Source organism: Pogona vitticeps, chromosome 1, assembly GCF_051106095.1.
Source record: "Pogona vitticeps strain Pit_001003342236 chromosome 1, PviZW2.1, whole genome shotgun sequence".
NCBI classification, from domain to species: domain Eukaryota; kingdom Metazoa; phylum Chordata; class Lepidosauria; order Squamata; family Agamidae; genus Pogona; species Pogona vitticeps.
The window spans coordinates 346,178,302-346,201,773 of record NC_135783.1 but is presented as its reverse complement, the minus strand read 5'-3'; the positions used below and the strand labels follow the sequence as shown (position 1 = coordinate 346,201,773).

Below are 23,472 nucleotides of genomic sequence, written 5' to 3'. Positions count from 1 at the left end.
ATATCAGAGCATCCCCTACATATTCAAAAGGGAAACATTCTCATGTCTTTTGCAGTTACCAAGGCAAACAGCACACATTTCTAGTGGGAACAGGCTACGTCTTCCTTGTTTTAATACGGAGAACGTGTTGATGAAAAGCATCCTGTTAAATCAATCAGTTATTCTGTAGAAGTTGCTCCTGTTTCCTGCACCACTAGAGTTTTTGCCGTTAGTTCGTAAACATGTGTGTCATTCCCTCTTTTTTTAAAAAAAAAAAAGGCTACCCTCAGCTAGGGTATCATAAAGCAATAAGGCTCATATGGGCGCGTCAACAGTCTCCTCTAGAAGGCACTTCAAAAGTGCAACATTTGATAAAGCCAGGATCATAAACAGTTCACTCGATGCCAGCCATGCGAGGTTTTTCCAGAACAGTTCCATGTGTGATCCAATATAAATGGTTACAAAGATACCAGTGTCTTCTTTCTGAAAGATAACGAAACAAACAGCCTCGACTTTTAATCTTCACCCCTCCCTCCATTTTTAATTTATTTTCCAGTTCATTGCAAAATCACATTTGTGCTCCATCTGTAATGTCCGTGTGCGGAGGTGGATTGTCTTCATCGTTGGAGATGGGTGTTTTCCTGTGGCTTCGGACCGTGTGGGCATTCAGCATTTCCAGTAGCAAATCGTAAACGGGTACGACGTTCTTACACTTCATGCTGAGAAGGTGCTCCATCCCTTTGTTGCTGTGGTGAAAGGTGAAAGGTCAGAAAGAAGAACCTAAAATAGCATCATTCTGAGATCCTCAGGGGTTGTGGGAAGTGTACAGCATAGACCAAGTTGGTAATGGCAATATTTACCTCACCAATGTGTAAGTAAAGTACTAATCCAAGATACCGTATTTTTCTGTGTATAAGATGAGACTTTTTTACTTAAATAATTGGACCAAAAATTGAGGGTCATCTTATACAGGGCAGGCAGCTGCTTTCCCTGTCTTTTGCAAAGCTACAGAGTAAAGCAGCCATGAAAGGGCAGCACACTCACACCCCTTTGATCCTGAAGCAGCCATGAAAGGGCGCATTAGCCATTTCCTAAACTCTGCAGGGCTTAGAAAGCGGGAAAGGCAGCTGGGAAAGGGTGTGAGGATCAAAGGGCCACATGCGTCCACTGCCCTCAAGTTTTCTAATTTGGGTGTTAGAAAAGGGGGGGGGGCTTTTGTAAATGGAAAAAATACGGTATTTTGCTGCCTAAGGTAAAAGACAAGACAACCCCCTTCCCATACATTTAGAAGAAAATAAGAGGGGTTGAGCTTTAGATATGAAAAAATGCGCAAACATGCAGTTGATCTCCACATCCTGAAACAGAACATTCTCAGGAGGTCTATACAGACATTACAGCCGGATTTACACGTAAACTAAGTAATAACTTAGAGCTCAGGTGATTATGGTGAATTAGGTGCCATTAAGTCAATGTCAATTTATGAAGACCCTCCCAGGGTTTTCCCCATTCCTCCTTCTTATGTTGCCCTGGGAGAACCATGCAGTTTGCCCAAGGCTGCACAGGTGATTGGGTACAAAATCCAACATGTCAGCCACACGGTGGGTCATCTCATGTGGCCCCTCTCCCAGGAGGCCGGGAATTTGAACTCCTGATCCATGTGCTCTAATCCAACAAGCTGCACCAACTCAGGTTATGAAGGACCACTGAATCCAGAAGAATGATTTCCACCAAATATTGACTAGATTGCACATTTTATATCATACAAGCTCTGGGCCAGGCAGGGGAGGTGTGGCAACAGGAGATTCTAATCCCAAAAAAGTAAAAAAAATTTCCCAAGCTCCGGGCTGGGCAAAATCAACATGGCACCTACTTATGTCAATGCTGGCTTGGAGGCCTCAGTGAATTGTATTTGCTGAAATGAATGTTTCCAAGCTCTGAGCTGGGGAAGGGTTTCATGCAATCAAGAAACATAGATGAAAAAAAGACGCTATGTATTTGCAAGATGCTGCTACCTTGTCCCTCCAGGCCAGCAGGGAGAAAGCACAATTTGAACTTTGTAATATGAGAAAAGGTGTAGCCATAAAAGGTCAGAAAGGCCATCATTTGGTCATCCATGCCTGTGCTCTCCAGCTTATGCTCTTGATAAAATTAATAGTGGGTCCAGAGAGGGAGTAGATGACAGTTATCATCTCTCAAAGGAGAGATTTGAGAAAATGGGAAACTATTCACACTCTTATTATGGCCACTGATCATCTCATCATAATCTTGTCTCCAAATACTGTACTCAAATGGGAAGTAAACTTTCATTATGCTATGGAGTGACGGTGACTTGTATTAGCTAAGAATGACTTGATGAATGAATTAAAAATATATTTTTACTCCACCTTTCTCCTTGAAAAGGTCTCAGTGCGGCTTACATTGTTAAAAGACAATATTAAAGCTAAAAACATTAAGTACACAGATTCTAAAAAGTACTGAACAAATATCAAATAAAAAACATAAGCAACACCCAAACCCGTTTAAAGCAATAAGGCACCGCCATCCATTTAAAAATCCCACTCAGGAAGCTAGTAATGGAGGGGAAGCTTGCCTGAAGAGAAAGGCCTTTTGCCTGCTTGTGGAAGGACAGCAAAGAAGGGGCCAGCCTGGCCTCCTGTGGGAGGGAGTTCCAGAGTCTAGAGCAGCAACAGAGAAGACTCCTGTGTGCGCATGGAAGCAGCTGTAAAGGTGGGGGAACCAAAATAAAGGCCTCTCCTGGAACCTCATGGAAAAATCACGTCACTCAGACTGGAGCAGCCATCTGGCATCCACACCATTAGTAAGAGCAAGGTTGGGAAACGGAGCATTGCATCTCAAATGCAACTGAAGAATCGCATAGTCATCAATATAGTCATACCCCCATAGATGGTAAACACCCTGGAAGCAGAACATTAGCATGGCAGGGTGGGTTCTAGCCCCCATGTTCTACCTATGGGGATTTTTTAACGTTTGTTTTTATAGTCTTGCCTGAAAGTCAATAATGCTGGAAACAGTTGAAGGCAGCAGGAGATGAGGAGAACCAAAGAAGAGATGGTTTGACTCAATAAAGAAAACCACAGCCTTGAGTTTGCAAGACTTCAGCAGGGCTGTTGGTTGACATTTGTAACGCAACTAAATATACTGATAACTCAATGTTTTAGAATTCACATTACAACCAGAAGTGTCTCTTCATATTTCCTTAATGCACGCGTAGTTTAAAATTGAGGGGTTTGGTTTTTTTTTTTCCTTTTGCTCCTGAGAAGCTAGGAATTAGATTACTAGAAAGGTTTATAGCTTTTTTTTTAAAGGCAAACGTTAAGTCAAAATCCAGATTACTCCATTTTGTACCTCTCATGATGGGGGGGGGGACACTATTTCTTAGGTCCTCAGGTCAATTCTACATAATGGCTCAATCTTTTTTAACATGCCAATTTAAAAAGTAATGACGAATTTTCCAGTGCCAGGTCAACATTTTATCACAATTGCAGAATACAGTTCCATCACTACCAAAGCATAGATAATTGTCATAGAAAGGCTTGTGTGGAAGATTTCAAGAAGCAGAAAATTACGGGAAATACATCCTTTAAAATACATCTAATTTTTTTTCCTGGTGAAAATTACATTCCATAGTGGTCAAAACTGTCTTTCCCAATCTTGCTATCCTCTTGTGTTAGATCTAAAACACCCTTTATATCTACCAGTGGCGTAGTGGATGAGGATGGTGGGACTTATAGGAAGTATAGGATGCCAGGTTAAGAACGTCAGGTTGGAGAAGGCTGGACTAAGAACTACCCTTTTGCACATTCACAGAACGGCATGGGTAGGTATTGCTCTGTCTCAAGCTTATGGACAGTATGGTAAATCAAGCATCGAGCAACCACAGCAGATGACGTTCTCAGCAGCACCAAGGACCTTCCCACCTGGCTGGAGAGGATGGCCATGGGATATTTATCTGCTCATTTTTATGCTTATATGGAAATTTAGAATGATTGCTATCCTTTCAATACAATACGAGTAGACGTTGTCTAGAGGGGCAGGGTAAAAATTGAATAAATAAATAAAAATAAATAAATTTACAGTAATCATAGAAGCATAGAAAAGTGAAGTTGGAAGGGGCGTACAAGGCCATCAAGTCCAACCCCCTGCTCAATGCAGGAATACCATCAAAGCATATCTGCCAGGTGATTATCTAAATTTTGATTGAATGCCTCCAGTGTTGGAGCACTCACCAACTCTCAAGGTAACTGGTTCCACTGTTGTACTGCTCTAACAGTTAGGAAGTTTTTCCTTATATTTAGCCCAAATCTGGCTTCCTGTGGCTTGAGCCCATTATTACATGCCTTGCACTCTGGGATGATTGAGAACAGATCCTGCCTCTCCTCTGTATGACAGCCTTTCAAATATTTGAAAAGTGCTATCATATCACCCCTCAGTCTTCTTTTCTCAAGGCTGAAAATGCCCAATTCTTTCAGCCTTTCCTCATAAGGCTTGGTTTCCAGCCCCCTGATCATTCTTGTCGCCCTCCTCTGAACTTGTTCCCATTTGTTAGCATTCCTCTTGAAGTGTCATGCCCAGAACTGGACACAATACTCAAGGTGATGCTTAACCAGTGCTGAATAGGGTGGGGGGGGGGAGACTAGCACCTCGCAGGATTTGGAAACTATACTTCTATTAATGCATTTGCCTTTTTTGTAGCAACCTTACACTGTTGGCTCATATTTAGCTTGTGATCTACGACAATTCCAAGATCCTTCTTGCTCGCAGTTTTGCTGACCCAGGTATCCCCCATCTTGTAACTGTGCAGTTGGTTTCTTTTTCCCAGGTGCTGTACTTTGCACTCATCCCTGTTGAGTTTCATTCTGTTGCTTTCTGCCCAGTAATAAAGCCTAGGGAAGAGTATGACCAGATAATCTTTATTCCTGCTGCTCGCTGATGAGCCCACTCAGGAGCCTTGCTTTCCCTTTTCGCAGTTAATAATAATCTTAGAACTGCCGAGCTGGAAGGGACCTTATGGCTCATCAAGCCCAGTCAAGGAGCCACAGTGCGGAATCAAACTCCCAACCTCTACCTAAACCACTGAGCTACCTAGCAACTCATTCCTACCTTTTTAAGCCAGAAGCTTTAGGTTAGCTTATGTTTTTTAAAGGATGCCCTAAACCAGAGGACAGTCCTCTATAAAACTGGGCATGTTATCACCTAATGATAAGGTGAAAATCAAGTTATAAATACCCCAATAGGCACCACTGATAATTGATGAATTTAAAGGCTGGGCCCAGTGACACGTGATAATAACTTTTGGACCATCCTATTGATGCATATACAGTGGTCCCTCGCTGTGTGAAAACATCGCTGAATGGGGCAGAAAAGCCCATTGGAACGCATTAAACTTTGTTTAATGTGTTCCAATCGGCTGATTTACTCACCGTTCAGCGATGTTTTGCAATGGCTGGCAGCCATTTTCGCGCCCTCCCCTCGCTTAACGAGGGTGCGAAAACGCTGCGCGTGGCCATTTTGGGGCTTCTGGCGGCCATTTTGTAGCCGCCGAACAGCTGATCGGCGGGTCGCAAAGCGAAGGTCGGTAAGCGGTTCGCAAAGCGAAGGTCGGTAAGCGGTTCGCTTACCGACCTTCGCTCTGCGATTTTCGCCCTATGCAGGCATCAGTGTGCGATCGCATTTGCGATCGCAAAACCGGCCTCGTAGAGTGAATTCATCGCTCTACGGTGCAACCAGCCTTGTAGAGTGAATTCATCGCTCTACGGTGCACTCGTTGTGCGAGGCACCACTGTATAGGGGGTGCCAGAGCTTTTATGTGCTTGGACTGTTATACACACCTATAAATATCCTTAATCGCATAAATCACAAATGATGTGAGTAAGTGCATGTTCTTCCTTCTATAAACTAAAGCTTCACTTGCAGATGATTTACTGAAGCTTTAGAGCAGGCTTGTCCAACCCGTGGCCCGAGGGCCGCATGCGGCCCAGGTCAGCTCGTAATGCGGCCCAGTGCAATTTTTTATTTTTAAAGAAATTCCAAAGTTTCAAGTTACACTGCCGGCGCTTGCGGCCGGAATGTGGCCGGGGCATGTCACAACAGTAGAGGGGGAGAGAGGGAAGGAAGGAAGGAGTGGGAGGGGAGGGGACAGGGGGGCTGTGTGACTGCACTGTGCCGTCCCCGTCAATAGGTGGACCTCCTCCCGGCCCCATAAAGCCGCCGGAGTAGAAGCTGGCAGCCTCTGCTGTCTGAGATCGCAGCTGCCGGTAAGCGCACTTGGAGCGGGACTGTGGAGGACAGCTAGGGCTGCCCCCCCATGTGGCCCAAACCAAATGTATGTGCTGCCCAAACCAAATTTTCATCTTCTAATGTGGCCCAGGGAAGGTGAAAGGTTGGACACCCCTGCTCTAGATCATGCAGGTACTCTAATAATAATAATAATGTGTTGTCAAGTCAATTCTGACTTATGGTGGACTCTTTCCAAGGTTTTCTCTGTAAAGAATACTCAGAAGTGGTTTACCGTTCCCTTCTTCTGAAGGTGCCCTGGGACTGTGCAGCTTGCCCAAGGCCACACAGGCTGACTCTTCTCCAAAGAAGGCAGAGTGGGGAACTGAGCTCCCAACCTCAGGCTCTTCAGCCAGATACCTAAACTACTCAGCTATCCAACCAGTCAGCTACACAGTTTTCTAGGCACTCTAGCGCTAACTCAGTTTATATAGCCTTGAAAAATTAATACAGCTGCTCCCATGTTATCTTCCAAAATATTACATGCAAGGTATCATACAGAAAGGGGTGGTGATGTTTCTATGGACGTATGCAGGAATGAGTTAAATTAAATAATAGAATGTGAATGAATTGAATAATAGAATAATCTTGTGTGAATGACTCAATGAGGGTGTTTTTCCTCTCCAGGAAGCACTGCTGGAAATATCCAACTGCTGGCCTTGGGAGTTGGCTTATATCACAGCAACGTGACTTAGGCCTTGGGTTCCCCTAGCAAAAATCCCAAATGAAGGTTTAACGCTTCAGGAAGATATAGCTGTTATCTCCTCGGAAAAGCCACAGAAATCTAGCCAGTCTGTGACCCAACGAGAATATCTCAATTGGAATTACAGGCTTTGCACAAGATGCTTGTGTATTCCGGACTGGGACGGAAGAACTGCATGATGGATTGCTCCCCATATTTTAAAAAAAATTCCCTCTGCACTGAAAACTAACTGCTCATGAGGGAGTTGTGAGCTGAGCCTTCTCAACGACGCTCTTTACAGTAGTACCTCGGTTTGTGAAACGGATCTGTTGTACGCGACGTTATGTAGTCCAGAAATTTCGCAAACCGAAACGCCAATTGCACTACGAAAGGGCTCTGGTAAAACCCTTTCGTAGTGCAAAAAAGAGAGAAAACAACATAAACCGAGCCTTTATTTCTTATGGATTTCGGTTCATAAACTGAAAATTATGTAAACTGAGGCATTCACAAACCGAGGTACTACTGTATATTTTTCCTGGGGTGTTAAATCCAGGGGTGGGGCTGAGAAGCATGGAATCTGAACGTATAGTTTCCTCCCTGGTAGAGTCCAGGAAACATCTGGAAGACATTTTGTCGTGTTAATGAGTCCCTCCTCCCCCCCCTCCGAACCAAATCTTTCAAACACAAGGTTGCCACCAGAGCAGATTCTGATGGGATAAAAACCATCAGAATCCTCTACCTTGGCCAAAAAGACTCAGGAAAAGTAAACTTCCCAAGTCCTGGCTCCCATTATGCCACTTAAGAGCCCTCTGGGATGAACAGAGCCATGGGCCTGCCCACACTGAGAAATTTGGCGTTATCCAGCCCACTCTTAAAAGTTTGTATCTTAAGTTTGGTATCTTTTAACTCTCACTTGTGTGAGCCTTCCACCCACAGTGGAGATCATGCTACGAGTCTTTGTTCCCATGCTATAGATCCACACAGAACTTGTACCTGGTTTGTTAGTTTGTTTGTTTGTTCAATTTGTATCCCATTCCCATTAGTGTCACAGCTCTACTCTGGGCAGGTTACGGCAATAACCCTTAAAAAAAACAACAGATGGCACTGACTAATCCCTGAACAGATGGAGGAAAAGAAGGGAAGGAAGGAGGGGAAAGAAAAAGTGTGGAGAAGATCATCAGCTGGCATTGGTGTGGAAAGCCTCCCCGAAATGCAATGTCTTTCACTGCTTCCTAAAAGTCCACAGGGAGGGGGCTCGGCAGAGCTCCTCCAGAAGCTGGTTCCATAAAGTTGGAGTCATTGCAAAGAAGGCCCTGCTTCTTGTAGAGGATTTATGGCCCTCCCTTGGGGTGGCCACCCACAGGAGCCTCAACTGAGATGATCTTGTGTGTCGGGCTGATGACATTAAGGAGAGATGCTCCGACAAGTAACATTGGCCCAAACCATGGAGGGCCTTGTATGTGAATGTCAAAACCTTGAACCTAATCCGGGACACCATGAGCAAACCCATGGAGGCGAGCCAGAACTGGAGAGACGTGGTCAAATTTACTTGCACCAGCCATGAGTCTGCTGCAGTATGTTTGCCTGTATTATTCGCGAGTAAGGAGGCAGTGGCAACCACAGCCAAGGACAGCTGCAACACAAGAGGAAAGCGTTGGGGTGAAGGTTGAGAGACTGAAAGGAAGGAACTCTCCTTTTTCCTGGCCTTTTTCCCCCAGCAGGGGCTCTGCTGAAGCTGCACCTCCTTCCCCACCTTTTCTCTCAGACCTTAGGGTGACTTTCCTTCTTCTTCTTCTTTTTCAATAAATTAATTTGCATATCAAAATGGCAATGCATCAGCCTCGCATGGTATTAGAATTTTGCTGTGTGAGTTAGCAAAACATTTTTTTAAAAAACCCACACAAAATAGAGAATTTCTTTGCCCTCTCTTCTAATGTCACAATATGTAACAGGCTTGTCTCCTCTGTTAACACTACCCATTTGTGTGTGGGCTGTCTGCGCAGGCTACACAGCAAGCTAATTAGGATTGTGTTGAATCTTTAAAAGAAAATGCATGCCCTACCGCTGTGCCCAAAAGGAGAGGGACAGCTCTTAAGAGGCAGGATGGATTAATCTAAGTGGAAACACATGTGGATGCCATAATTAGATCCAAACGGTACCAACAGCGATCCATATAACGATGTATACGCCAGTGTGGACAGTCTCATAACTGGCCATTTTGGCACTTAGAGCAAGCAGCATTGACCTCTACTCACTCCAACACAACACATGGGAACAGGCCTTCAATCAAAAAGGAGGAAGATACAACCGTTCTCCTCCCTGACTCCACAAGAGAGAGAGAGAGAAAAAACAGTTATGTGTTCAATAATAAAGGAAGGTGAATAGTGTTGGGATGTATTGCCATTTATTTTCCAAATACTGAATGGTAGAATTATCACTAGATCATGTTTTCCTATAAATCAGGGGTCCCCAGCCCCTGGTCTGTGGCCTGCTGTGGGTCTGTGGCCTTCGCAGGACCAGGCCTTAGAGACAGATCTATGCCCCTGAACGCACTCTCCCCATGCACACCCACATGCACATAGGGCCCGCCGACCTGCACACACAGGTGCCTCACCCACCTACATGTGAGTGCGAGTGCATGCCGCTCACCCATGAGCGCGCCATGCCCATCCGCACATGCATGTGAGCCCACCAAGCCTACCTGTGAGCGTGCCACGCTCACCCATGGAATCGTACGAGTGTGCCCCTCATCTGCAAGTGTGTCCTGCCCATCTGCACATGCACACGAGCATGCCACACCTACCCGTGAGCACGCCACACCCACCCATGCATGCAAGTGCACCATGACATGACCACATGTGAGTGGGGGTGCCCCACCCCCCATGCATGGACCCTCCCCACCTGGTCCATGGTTCGTAAAAGGTTGGGGACCACTGCTCTAAATATTGTGTCCTGTGGCAAAGTCCTGGTTCCACCAACCCGTATACGCCTTGTGGATCAAACAAAAGGGCCTCCCTGTACCAACATCCTATTCCCTACTGCAGCCACCTACCTGTCCATGAGATGCACACCTGACTCCCTAAAGCAGTGGTTCCCAACCTCGAGCCCCAGATGTTATTGCACTACAACTCCCAGAAATCCTGGCCAGCATATCTAGTGGTGAAGGTTTCTGGGAGTTGTAGTTCAAGAACATCTGGGGACCCAAGGCTGGGAATCACTACCCTAAAGGAAGCCACAGGGTTGAGTTTACAAGATCTGTGCAGGGCAACTGAGGACATGACATTCATAGGGAGAGTCATAGGGTCGCCATAAACTGGAGGCGACTTGATGGCACATAACAACAAAACACAACAACAACAACAACAACAACAACAACAACAATTAACTGCTTCTCTCCTCCTCCTCACTTCTACATGTATAGCTCTTTCGTACCCTCAGCAGGATTTTTAAGGAGCAAGTAGGACTTATGCCATTGCATTAACATCATCATTTTTATGCCCTTACTTGACATACTATATGTCAGCCATGAGCCGTTGCAAGTATCCATGAAAAAATCCAGAAGCAAACACCTAACGTTAGCCTAGCCTCTAGCATGTTTCACTGCCAGCCATTTTTTAAAAAAGGCTCATAGGTTTCAAAGAAGGGCCTCATCTGGCCTGAGGTCCCAAATGGTCTTACCTTGCATGCCGGACGTGTGAAAGCAGCATCAGCAGGTTTGCCAAACGGGTGGTCTGTTGGGCCAAAGGGATCCCACTCTTTGCTATAACCCACACCAAAGCATCCGTCACAGAATTGAGCAGGTGGTTCAGCTTTCTGCTGCTTTCAGGTTCTTCTGCAGTGGGGGCGAGTGGAAACATGTCTACCCAAAAAAGAACACCAAAAAATCAGGACCTACAGCCTAAAGGTCCATAGAATTGGTTGTACTTTCGGTGCTGTCTCATACCACCTCATCCCAGACTGTTTTTTTTTAACAGACTGGGCAACTTCAATGGATCCAGGACCATTCTTAACCCCATCAGGTGCCACCAGAGACAGACATAACCAAAGCAAAGTGGGGAAGGCCAGGTGTAACTGACAAAGGCACAGCTCAATTCTTATCATTCCTATTCAGCGTAAAGCCACAGAGCCACAGCTGTCAGGCATACAAAGCATTGCTCAGGTCTATGCATCGTGATCTGGACATTTTAATCAGCAGTTCCATGCCTTTCAAAACAAAACAAAATCATGAATAGAGATGGGCACAAACCAGTTCGTTCCAATTCATTCCAGTTCGTGAAGGCAGCAGCACAGGGGCTGCTCCTCCTCTCCTCCGCCTCCGCAGCCAATCAGCCACTCACCAGCTTGATTGCCTTTCCCCACCTCCTCAGCTGATTTCCCAGTCATGAGCAAGAGCACAGACTTCTTTGCCCCGCCCTTTTCTCTGAGTGGCAGATCAGCCAAGAAGGCGGGGCAGAGAAGCCTGAGCTCTTGCCGGGACTGGGAGATCAGTTGAGAAGGTGCTGGAAGCTACCCCATCGGGTCTGGTGAGGAGTGGACTGAGCCAGAGAGGGTGGGGAATGGGAGCAACAGCACCGACTTTATGACCTGGTACGAACCAGGTTGTGCCCATCTGTAATCATGAACCGCAGCAAATATTCCTAAAATAAACTGATTTTGCTTGTTTGTTTGTTTTGCATATTATGCTTCAGAGCTGGTCGGTAAACCTTCATGACTTCTCCCCTGGCCCTCTACCTCAGACCTGGGCAAAATATGGCCCTTCAGATGTTGTTGAACTGCAACTCCTAGCAATCCTAGCCCACACAGCCAATTGTGAGGAGTGTTGGGATTCGTAGTTCAGCAACATCTGGAGGGCCGCACTTTGCCCAGGTCTGCTTCTACCTGAATCAAGTCATTCCCAAACAGTGCAAATATCAAGGTAACCTTTGAGGGGCCCAGTTCTATAGAAGCCAGAATGCAAAGCATGTTCTTCAGCCAGAAAATTAAGATGGCACTCAGATTCACATGACTGGTTGGTTTGGCTCCTGAAAGCTCCATTTATTTGAGGCGAGTGTGGGGAAGTGTCTGTAACACACCACAAACAATGGCCCAGCATTCAAACCTAAGTCAGAGCGTCGAGGTCATTTGGGGAAAATCCTTTTTTTCCCCCAATAAGAAAAATAAAGGTACTGCTACATTACAAGTGAAATGTAACTTCATTCTCTTTTTATTTAGAGCATTTTGTATTTAGAATATACAGTATATATTCCATCCTATATCCTATGACCTCAGGACAGACTACAGCAATAAAAACAATATAAAAACAATTAAGTATTTTCAAAAACATTTCAAACCATTAAAAACATTAAAAGTTTTACACAGACATTAAGACCAATAGCAAGGAAGAAGCCTCCACAGTCTGCTATCATAATCTCTGAACACTCTGGTGAATAACCATGCATTAATTTGAGACTAGACCTTGTGGCACAACTGTAAACCCGCATCTTTACTGAACAACGGAGAAGGAATATTTTCATTTTAACTGGATTGCCCTGTTGACTGTTCTGTAGCCTTGACACGCATGAGACCTGCCAGGCCTGTTTTGATGGGAAAGTAATAAAAATTTACCAAAGAACATTTTAAAGCTGGAGGTTTCAAAAGAAAAGAAATCCTTTCTGTTACTATGTGAAATCGTCTCATCACATTTTGCCGAGTTGATTCTGACATTTGGCAATCTTTTCCAGGGCTTCCTGGGTACTCAGAAGTGATTTATTACTCTCTTCTTTTGAGATTATGTAATAATAATAACCAAGCCAAGTCAATTCGGATTTATGGCAGGTAGAGAATACTCAGAGGTGGTTTATTGTTCCCTTCTTCTGGGGCTGGTCTGGGACTGTGCAACTTGCCCAAGGCTACACAGGCTGGCTGTTCTCCCAGGAGACGCAGTGGGGAATCAAACTCCCAACCTCTGGCTCTGCAGCCAGATATCTAAACCACTGACGGGGACTACGTAGCTTAGCCAAAATCACACAGGCTGGCTCTTCTCCTACAAGGCACCAGTGGGGGTTTGAACTTCCAGTCCCTGGTTCTGTAGCACATTGGGAAATCAAACCCTCAATTCCTGTCTGTGCAGCCAGGTGCTCCAACTCACTGAGCTATATGGCCAGCTCTGTTGTTACCTATAACTTATGTGTTTTTAGTTTCAGTATTTCCAGTTTAGATATATTTTCTTCCTTATCAGTTAACAGCATAGGAGAAAAAGTAGGCAATCTAACTTTCTCGTGTATCTGTGAATGAACAAAAGAGTAAATTAGAAATGTGTGGATCGTACACTATTTTATCGAGAGCCCTTTTAAATGTTACCTTAAAGAAGACATCAAACACAGGTGCCGAATAATATGGTACAGCAACCTAGGTGTATCGAACCCTCATAACACAAGGAAGGGAAAAGGCAGTTTGGCTGTCTTCATTTCATTTGCACGAACGGCTCTTGTGTCATCTGGTACTTCTACAACCACCATCCCACATTTTTGTCACAATAATCAGCACAACTTGACACAACTGAAGGGTCTACTCACTGGAATTGAGGAGGATCAGCGCCTTCACACAGATATATTCCTTGTGCTGCAGTTTCAGCTCTCGAAGCCTTGAAGTCGTCGCCAAGAGCATGTCAAAGATTTCCAAAATTCCTTCCACGCATTTCCCCTCATCCCTAATGTTAAGTCGTCAGAGGATTATTAGAACTCAGAAACACTTTCTCCTATAAGATATTGCTCCTTGTGCCAACAATGGTCTCCCACCCACCTCTTTTTCATGAACTGGTTTTTTTTTTCTTGCATCCACTTTTTGGTAAAGAAATTAAAACGTTGAAACTACCAACATAAAATGTTTTCTCAAGAACTTTGAACTGTTGATAAAATCCTCTCATACAACACTGTTCATAACCGCTGCTCTACTAGCTTCGCAGAGTAGAGGGGCCTTTCCTGTCCAAATGAGAGAGAGAACATGAAAGAGCCTTCTGTAGTCTATGTTCTGTCAGAAATTGCAGAAAGACTGCCTCTGCACACAAAAGAGTCTATGCTTATGCAAGAAGAGTACAGAAAAGTTTCATATTTCTTTCGTGTTCCCTCTTTCATGTAACCTTTTGGTGCCATGTCACTCTTTGTCTGGCAAATCACCAGATAAATTTTTCATCCAATAGCAGTCATGAAGGCTAAAAAGAAATCTCTCCATATTCTAATAGCTTTGGTTTGGGAGGAGGCTTTGATTGCATTTTTTTGCCTTTATTTGCTTGCTTGCTATTCTTGGTTTTTGGGAGAGGAAGTATCCCCGTGGGTGGGTTTTTTAAATTTTTACTCTTTTTCCCCTATGTGTTCATTTCTCTGTATGATTTTTTAAAAATTATTTGGTTAATGTACTCTGCATTTTTTCTATTAAAAGTATATATGGGGGGTGCAATACCATGTGTAGCGCACCAAAGATTGGAGAGGGAAGGAATTGGGGTGCCAGCGCCAAGCAATGATGATTGATGGTGTATGATAATGTAAACTAGTGTCTGCATATTGTAGATCTGATAATTTTTCTTTTTCATGTACTGTTGACTGCTTTTGGAGTAGACTGGTTCTCTGTTGCCTTGCCTCTGCCCTTTTTAAAGTCTTTTGGTGTGCCAATAAAAATGAATGGGGAAAACTCCAATAAGGAAAACATGAGTGGGAATCTCAAAAGAGGCTTTCCTTTTAGGGCAAAACAAAAGGACAGATACACAAATAAAAAAATGAAGAGGCATCCCCCTAAACAACCCAAAATAAAAAAATGCAATTTTTGCCTATTGCAGACATGGGGTTCTGCTCCAGATGTTGATACAGTAGTGCTCCCATAATACTCGGCATTGGTCAGCTTGCCTGGGAGAAATAGAATCCATCAACCATTGGAGAGTCCCACTTTCCCCAGGTCTCCTTTGCTGCCTTCAACAACTTCCCAAAGACCTCCTGCTTGCCTAGAAGATCCCTGCCCTTCTTCCTTGCTACTTTTTCCCATCTTGGAACTCCCCAATGGAGCACCTGCATTACAGCAAATTTCTTCACCTTAGAATATCTCAAATCCCCCACCTTACAAAGAGTTATTTGCTTAAACAGTCTAACTATCATCCCACCCACAACTGAAACAAAATATTATTGCAATGTAAGAGAATGCAATAGCTATCTCAGTTTAAGTCAGGATTTAGAAACAACCTCTTACCAAAAAAAGAGATATTTCGAATCAGTTCCTTTTCACATCAACAAAAGTGTAACTCACCTACACTATGACTTGTTCACCTACGCCCTTTTCTGGACTATGACTGTAGCTTAAGGAGAGTTAACTGCAGTCTTATCCAACTGTGCCTTTACTTTTTAAAGTTACATTGCTAAATATAACGGAAGAAGGATATCACATGGTTCAAGGGCTAGCGTGCTCTATGCCCGGGGTCCCCAACCCCTGGTCCATGGCCCAGTGGCGGTCCATGGCCTGGGCTGGACCGGGCCGCGGAGAAAGATCTCCCACCTGCCACATGCACTCCCCCCCTGCACAGCCCCTACACACATGCACACGTGCCCATGTGAGGGGCCCCCACCCCTTTGCGCATGCGAGCGAGAGAGTGCTCCCCGGCCTTTGCACACCCGTGCAAGCGCTCCACCACTCCTTCATGCATGCGTGGGGGTGCCCCGCCTTCCCCAACCCTTGCACAGTGATGCAAGGGTTCTCCAGAGGAAGTACTGCCCGCTGTCCAATCTTGAGCAGAGGGGTTTTAAATAGACTCCTGCAGTGTCTATTTGTGAGGGCTGTGCGCCCCAGTGATCTCACCTATGTCCACAAGAGAGGATGCCCCCATTTCTGAATTTTGGAGTGAAGGCAACCCCCCCTTCATTCAGAGACACACACAGAGAGAAAGAACATGAGTTCTTACCTGTCAAGCACAAGATCTGGTGCAAAGATGAGTTTACCAGGATGATCAATGGATCTCCACATGAGCCCAACCATCAACACTTCCAGCCAACAGCTTTCCAAAAGCCTCACTTGATCGTATAGACTCAACTCTATGAAACCTTTTAAAATAATAGGGTGGCAGGGTCATGACATCAGAAATATCCAAGTCTCTATCTGTATTTCCTAACAGAAGGCAGTGTGGATTTTAAAGCACCTTTGAACGCCATTTAAGATTTAGGAAATATTTTGCTCTTGAAAGAGTGGCTTGTACATAAAAAACCAAGCCTGAAGACTTTTCGGAAAGAAGGAGATGCATTAGTCTCTTTCAATGTATAGTCAGAAAATATTACAAAAACAAAAATCAAGTATTACGGGCACTTTAAGACCGATCACCCAAAATCTTGTCACTTAAGTTACACCTGTAAAAAGGTAATGATGATAATGCCACCAGGAGGGGCAGATATCTGTTAATTAAAGACTTCTTCCTTCTGTCATGTGGCTTTTCCTGCTCCTATGAAATCATTTTCATTGCATGCAAGAGACGGATGAGGGCGAATTATTTAATCACTAAAAAAACCCTGCACCACCAGATGACATTATTGGCAAGAAGAGATTAGAAGATTTACTAATTGTTGTACAGTCAACCCTCGACTTACAAACGGCTCGAGTTACAAACATTTCGACTTACAAACCACTCTGATAGAAAAATATTGACTTGACTTGCACACTTAGATTCGAGTTACAAACAAAAAAAAACGTGTTTGAGGTGGGGAAAGCATGAAGTTTCAACTTTCAGTTAACTGTTGGCCAGTGAAGAGGGTGCTTATCTACTTCCTCACTCTTCCCAGCATTTTGAGAGTGGATTTGGAGACAGTCTTCAGACTGCCTGGTACTGCCTGGTACTGCTGGTATTGCCTGGTACAGTGCAGTACGGACTGTATTTTTATTTTTTGGCGCTTTTTTAATTTTTGATTTTTGGATTTTTAAAAGGTGTTCCCTCCCTCCTTTGCTGCCCCCCCCTTTCCCCAAAAGGTGCTTGTATTGGCTTGTCTTGATTTAAAAGGTGCTTTTCAAGGTGATCTGTTGTCTGAAAGGTGGTTGGTTTTTTCCAGAAGGTACTTGTCTTGGCTGAAAATGTGCTTTTCAGGGTGTTCTGTTGAAAAGGTGTCTGTTCCCTCCTTCTCTCCCTCATTTCTTTCCTTTTTTTAAACCTAAGTCATCTTAGATTAAAAGGAAAAAAAGAAAGAAATTCTGCCCCTAGTGGTAGGAATGGATTAACCGGCTTTGCCTTAGTTCCTATGGGAAATGCCCCTCAACCTAAGAACCAAAAACAGCCGGAACAGATTAATTGGTTTTCAGTGCATTCGTATGGGAAATGCTGATTCGACTTCCAATACGGATTAAGTTTGTAAGTCGAGACCCCACTGTAATATATATACTGTAATTACTACAGCAATTAGTGAGTCCTCTATTTGCCTGTAATGTCTCCTGGTGTTGTTGTTTTTCTGAAAATGCTCTCAACACAGAAGGTTTTAGTATGAACATTATATTTATGGGAACCCATATTTGTAATTGCATAAATTAAAATATACATACGTGTGTGTGTGTCTGTCTGTCTATCTATCAGCCGCCCAGAGTGGTAGAACATACCAGATGGGCGGGGTATAAATCAAATAAATAAATAAATAAATAAATAAATAAAATGTGTGTGTGTGTGCATGTGCGTGCGCACGTGTGTGTGCATTGTGTGTGTGTGCATACGTGTGCATGTGTGTATGAATGTATGTATGATATGCAATTTTAATTTATGCTCTAAAACTTACAAATGTGGGTCATAGACATTGTATTTGTTATTTGTAATTACATGATATTAAAATGTACCTTTTGCATTGTACCTGATTATGTTCTTTGTGGAAATTAATACATGTGCTGTATAACTATTTAAAATGTGTGTGTTTTTATCTCAATATTCCTTGCAGTGCATGTGTAACCCCTATGGACTGTTTGGTTCAGCCTAATGGGAGGGCAAATTTAGGAAGGGGCTGTGAAGAGCAGGCAGGAGCTGTTGTCTCTATTCATTTAGGTAGCTGAATTTCAATATCTTTGTGCAGGAGGGGCACCAGAAGTGTGGATCTACCAAGCAATCATATGTACTTACATCTAAAGGCTATATACTTGAAGATGTTTCCTTTATGTTGTGGATATCCTAGGTAAAGGTTCCCCTTGATGTTTAGTCCAGTCGTGTCCGACCCTAGGGGGCGGGGCTCATCCCTGTCTCCAAGCCGTAGAGCCAGCATTTGTCCATAGACAGTTTCCATGGTCACGTGGCCAACACAACTAGACACGCAATGCTGTTACCTTCCCACCGTGGTGGTACCTATTTATCTACTCGCATTTTTACATGCTTTCAAAGTGCTAGGTTGGCAGAAGCTGGGACAAGCGACAGGAACTCATTCCATCCCGTGGATTCGATCTTACGACGGCTGGTCTTCTGACCTTGCAGCACCTCCCGCAGCGCCACCACGTCCCTTGTTTATTTTATTTATTTATTTATTTATTTATTTATTTATTTATTTCATTTATACCCCGCCTATCTAGTCAATTGTGACCACTCTAGGCGGCTTACAACATGCACTTAAAAAATAAACATATAACAAACCTCATCACAAATAATAATTTACATAAATTAAAAGATAGAATAAAATTTTTCCCAAAGATGGCGAGAAACGGGATATATTATAACAGAAAAAGAAGGTATTAGGTAGAAAGGGGGAAGGCCTGCCTGATCATCCATGTTTTCAGTTGTTTCTTGAAAATACCCAGCGAGGGAGCTGCGCGAATGTCAGGAGGTAAGTTGTTCCAGAGGCGAGGAGCCACCACCGAGAAGGCCTGGTTTCTTGTTTTTTCCTTCCGGGCCTCCCTCGGCGTCAGGCTCCTCAGCCTCACCTCCTGACTCACTCGGGTGACACGGGTAGAACTGGGTGGGAGTAAGCGTTCCGCCAAGTATCGAGGCCCTAAACCGTTTAGGGCTTTAAACATAAGCGTCAGAACTTTTGAAGTCAACGCGGAATCGAATGGGCAGCCAATGCAGTGCGGCCAGAATAGGAGAAATGTGATGGTATCTTCGAGCTCCACTTAGGAGTCTGGCCGCCGCATTCTGCACCACTTGGAGTTTCCGCGTCAGCCTCAAAGGTAGCCCCACGTAGAGCGCGTTACAGTGGTCTAATCTTGAGATTACGAGCGCATGGACCAGGGTGGTGAGCGCCCCCACATCGAGATAGGGTCGCAGCCGGGCTATCCGCCAGAGATTTAAAAAGGTGGTGCGGACCACGGACGCCACCTGAGTCTCCATGGAGAGCGCCGGGTCCTGGTGGATCCCCAGACTGCGAACCCCACTCTTTGCGGCAAGAGTCACCCCCCCCAAACGAGAGGGAGTCGCCCAAGCCGCCAACAGTGGGGGCACCCACCCTCAAGACCTCCGTCTTGTCCGAGTTCAGCCTCAGCCCGTTCTCCTGCATCCACTCCAGTACGGTCCCCAGGCAGCGCTGGAGGGACAGGACGGCATCACCTGCAGTTGGAGTAAAGGAGATGTAGAGCTGGGTGTCATCCGCATACTGATGACACGACGCTCCACATCCCCTGATGACCCCGCCCAGCGGCCTCATGAAGATATTAAACAGCATTGGGGAGATAATCGACCCCTGTGGAACCCCACAATTGAGGCTCCACGGGGCCGAGACACTCTCCCCAAGCCTCCACTTTAGATTTAAAAAAGGCTGCAAACTGGTCAGGTGAGAAACTAGGGGGAGGCCTAGTTCGACAAGCAGCCTTCACCTTAGAGAGGTAAAGGTTAGTTGCGACCCTGACAGCTATCCAATTATAATCCGTCGGGTCCTTCCTCCACTTACGCTCTAGCCTTCTCCTATGTCGCTTCAGCGCTCGGAGCTCCTGGTTAAACCAAGGCGCTGGGCGCATTCTGCGACGGAGAGGGCGTTTAGGCGCGATCATGTCTACGGCCCTGGTGGCAGCCATGGTCCAGCTGTCAACCAGAGCATCAACAGGAGCGCTAGCCAGGTCAGCCGTGACCCCTCTCATGGCATCCTGGAATCCAACCGGATCCAGTAGCCTTCGAGGGCGGACCATGAAAATAGGTCCCTGCTCCCTGCGAGGGGGGAGAGCCACGAAAACCTTACATTTTACCAGATGGTGATCTGACCATGACAAGGGGAGTGACACAAGGTCGGTCACCACCAGACCACACTCGCTCCAGTTGGTGGAAAAGACCAGGTCCAACATATGGCCACCCACGTGGGTGGGGCCGTTGACATGTTGGGACATGTTCAAGGAAGCCATGGTTTCCAGGAACTCAAGAGCTGGCCCGGTAACCTCTGCCCCCGCATGCACGTTGAAATCACCCAAGACCAGAAGCCTTGGGGATCCCAACAGTGCCGCGGAGACAAAGTCGGCCAGCTCCGGAAGGGAAATCGCTGGGTTACAGGGAGCGCGATAACACAGCAAAATCCCAATTCCATCCCTGGCCCCAACCGACACGTGGAGTGCCTCTAGACCCGGCCTTACCACCGAGGAGCGTCTGGTAACCTGTAAGCTGGGTTTATACACAATGGCTACTCCCCCCCCTCGCCCCTCCAGTCTACCCTGGTGCTGGACGGCATAACCGGGCGAACAGATGAGAGCCAGGGGAGGACCCCCCTCCCCGCCAATCCACGTCTCGGTTATGCATGCCAGGTCTGCGTCCTCCTCCAGGATAAGGTCACAAATTACCTGGGATTTATTGGACACAGACCTGGCATTCAACAGCAGCAGGGATAGAGTGGAAGGCTGGCTGAACTGGTTACCTCGATATTGGGGGTTGGTCACAGTCTCAGAACAATGAACAGCCTTCAAACATCTATTCCTTGTTCTTCTAACATGAGTAGGGACTGCGCCGACGCTATACCTCCCATTACCCGTAGTCACAGAGATCTTAAAAGGATGTTGTGGATGTCCTACCTTGGCTAATAAATATATCTGGGACTCTGGTCTGATTTTGCCTCAAAGAAATGTTTGTATTCTTCCTTGTTTCCTGCTCTGATGCTAGAGAACAGAACATGGGGTGTACACAGTGTGGCATCCAATTTTGGGCTGTGTTTATATCACTGTTTCTGTTGCTCGATTTGTATATACAGTATACATATAAAAATATTTTTGTAAAGTTTGTGTTTTTAATACTCATTTTCAACACATACACACACAGACCCATAGAACCAGAGAGTGTTACACGTCTGTTATGTCATTATACCATGTGCTTCCATGCCTTATTATCTACTAATAGCATTTGAAGGCAGGAGTACAGAGGGGGGAGGGTGCCATGGCTACATTTGATGTGTACTTCCATTTCCCCCCTCAGTGCCTCTTCTTTCTCACCTTCTCCCTTGCAACCTTTTCCTCAACAATCTTACACATCCTGGAATTTGTAAATCATGGATCCTTTAGCCAAATGTTACATGGAACTACTAATCCCTCTTGGATTTATAATATATGCTTATTGGTTTTATTGGTTTTAAATTTGTAAACCGCCCAGAGTAGACCTTTGGTCTAGATGGGATAGTAATCTAATAAATAAAATAAATAATAATAAATAATTTTACAGTCTGGCTATTGTGGGTTTTCCGGGCTGTTTGGCCGTGTTCTTAAGGTTTTTCTTCCTAACATTTTGCCAGTCTCTGTGGCCGGCATCTTCAGCGAACAAGAGCCAGAACTCTGTCTATGCTCTGTTTTTTTTTTTTTTTTTACCGTCTTCTAAAATTTGTATATCCAGGGAATTCTCCAAGCATGTAAACAACTCCATCCTTATTTTGGGGTCGCCCCATCCAACGTCCCTATTGGAAGACCACAATCAGCACTCTTGGAATGCAAGGTGAAATCTGCCTGCACTAGACAGTAAAATCCACAAAAGCTTTCCTTCATTTAGCCCCGAATTTCAACTGCAGCATTTCTTAAGCAGAGAAGGAAAAGAGGCCGAAGAAAGTGAAGATGTAACAAAAAGCGTGCAACAAAGGCCTTGACGGCAGGAGGATAAAAGCCCTTGCACATTTTAGTGGCACACATGAATGATGCACTCTAAGACCAGCACAGTGGATTTTAAGTATCTGGCTGCAGAGCCAGAGGTTGGGAGTTTGATTCCCCACTGTGTCTCTTTGACAGGGGCCGGATCCATAGGGTCCCTTCCAGCTCTGCAATTCTAAGATGACTACTACTATTATTAACATACTCTTTGTGTTACAACTTTATACATTGAGAAACCATCATTGGTTAAACAAAGGACCAAGGAGGCTTCTTTTTAAATTAAGAGGGTTGGTAGGAAATCGGTGGATGGAAATCAACCCTACGTGATCATTCACACCCTCCTACTCGCTGTTTGCCAGGAGCAGGGATGTGAAGCTTGCTGGGAATGAGTCAGTGGCAACCCACTGTTGTAGCTAGCATGAGCAGCAAAGCCTCATGGGAAGGAGTGAGAACTGAATGAAGATTACAATCGTTGCAGAGAAATGATTTTTTTTTAAGGTGAAAGAGAAGGAAGGACACATGGAAGCCAGAACAGAGAAGTGTGCCATAAAAAGCTTACACAGCACACTATGGCTGTAATCCAGTCCTAGAGTAAGCACAATGAATCAGCTGGGATTTGGTGAGTCAACCCATCTGTAAGGTCCATTGATTCAAATGGGCCTACTCTAGCTGTGGCTTATGGCTAGGTTTCACACAAAGGAGCCTCGGTGTTCAAGAAGTGATGGGAAAAAGATTAAGTTGTTGGGATCCTTGAGGATGCATCTTAAAAAAGCAGAGACATCACCTTGCCGACAAAACTCCGAATAGTCAAAGCTATGGTTTTTCCCTCCTTCATGGATTGCTGCCTTGTCGTGGCGAAGGGGCTTGAGTAACTCAGAGAAGCTATGGGCTATGCCGTGCAGGGACACCCAAGACGGACAGGACATAGTGGAGAGTTCCGACTAAACACAATCCACCTGGAGTAGGAAATGGCAAGCCACTCCAGTATCTTTGCCAAGAACGCCCCATGATCAGAAACAAAAGGCTAAAAGATATGACGCTGGAAGATGGGCCCCTCAGGTCGGAAGGCGTCCAACATGCTACTGAGGAAGAGCAGAGGACAAGTACAAGTAGCTCCAGAGCTAATGAAGTGGTTGGGCCAAAGCCGAAAGGACGCTCAGCTGTGGACGTGCCTGGAAGTGAAAGGAAAATCCAATGCTGCAAAGAAAAATACTGCATAGGAACCTGGAATGTAAGATCTATGAACGTTGGGAAGCTGGAGGTGGTCAAACAGGAGATGGCAAGAATAAACATCGACATCCTGGGCATCAGTGAACTAAAATGGACAGGAATGGGCGAATTCAGCTCAGATGATTATCATATCTACTATTGTGGGCAAGAATCCCGTAGAAGGAATGGAGTAGCCCTCATAGTCAACAAACGAGTGGGAAAAGCTGTAATGGGATACAATCTCAAAAATGATAGAATGATGTCAATACGAACCCAAGGCAGACCATTCAACATCACAATAA

At 45.1% G+C, this 23,472-nt stretch overlaps 1 protein-coding gene across 1 annotated transcript in view; it reads right to left on the bottom strand.

The window, feature by feature from the left end:
* Positions 1–252: 252 nt before the first annotated feature.
* ESR2 (estrogen receptor 2) overlaps positions 253–23,472 on the bottom strand; it is a 77,794-nt gene continuing 54,574 nt past the window's right edge. The window contains exons 6-9 of the mRNA XM_072986787.2: positions 15,876–16,014; positions 13,510–13,643; positions 10,634–10,814; positions 253–725 (exon numbers count right to left, since the gene is read on the bottom strand). Coding sequence (XP_072842888.2) covers positions 548–725; positions 10,634–10,814; positions 13,510–13,643; positions 15,876–16,014 — 632 coding nt within the window. The 3' untranslated portion in view covers positions 253–547. The remainder of the gene's footprint in view (positions 726–10,633; positions 10,815–13,509; positions 13,644–15,875; positions 16,015–23,472) is intronic.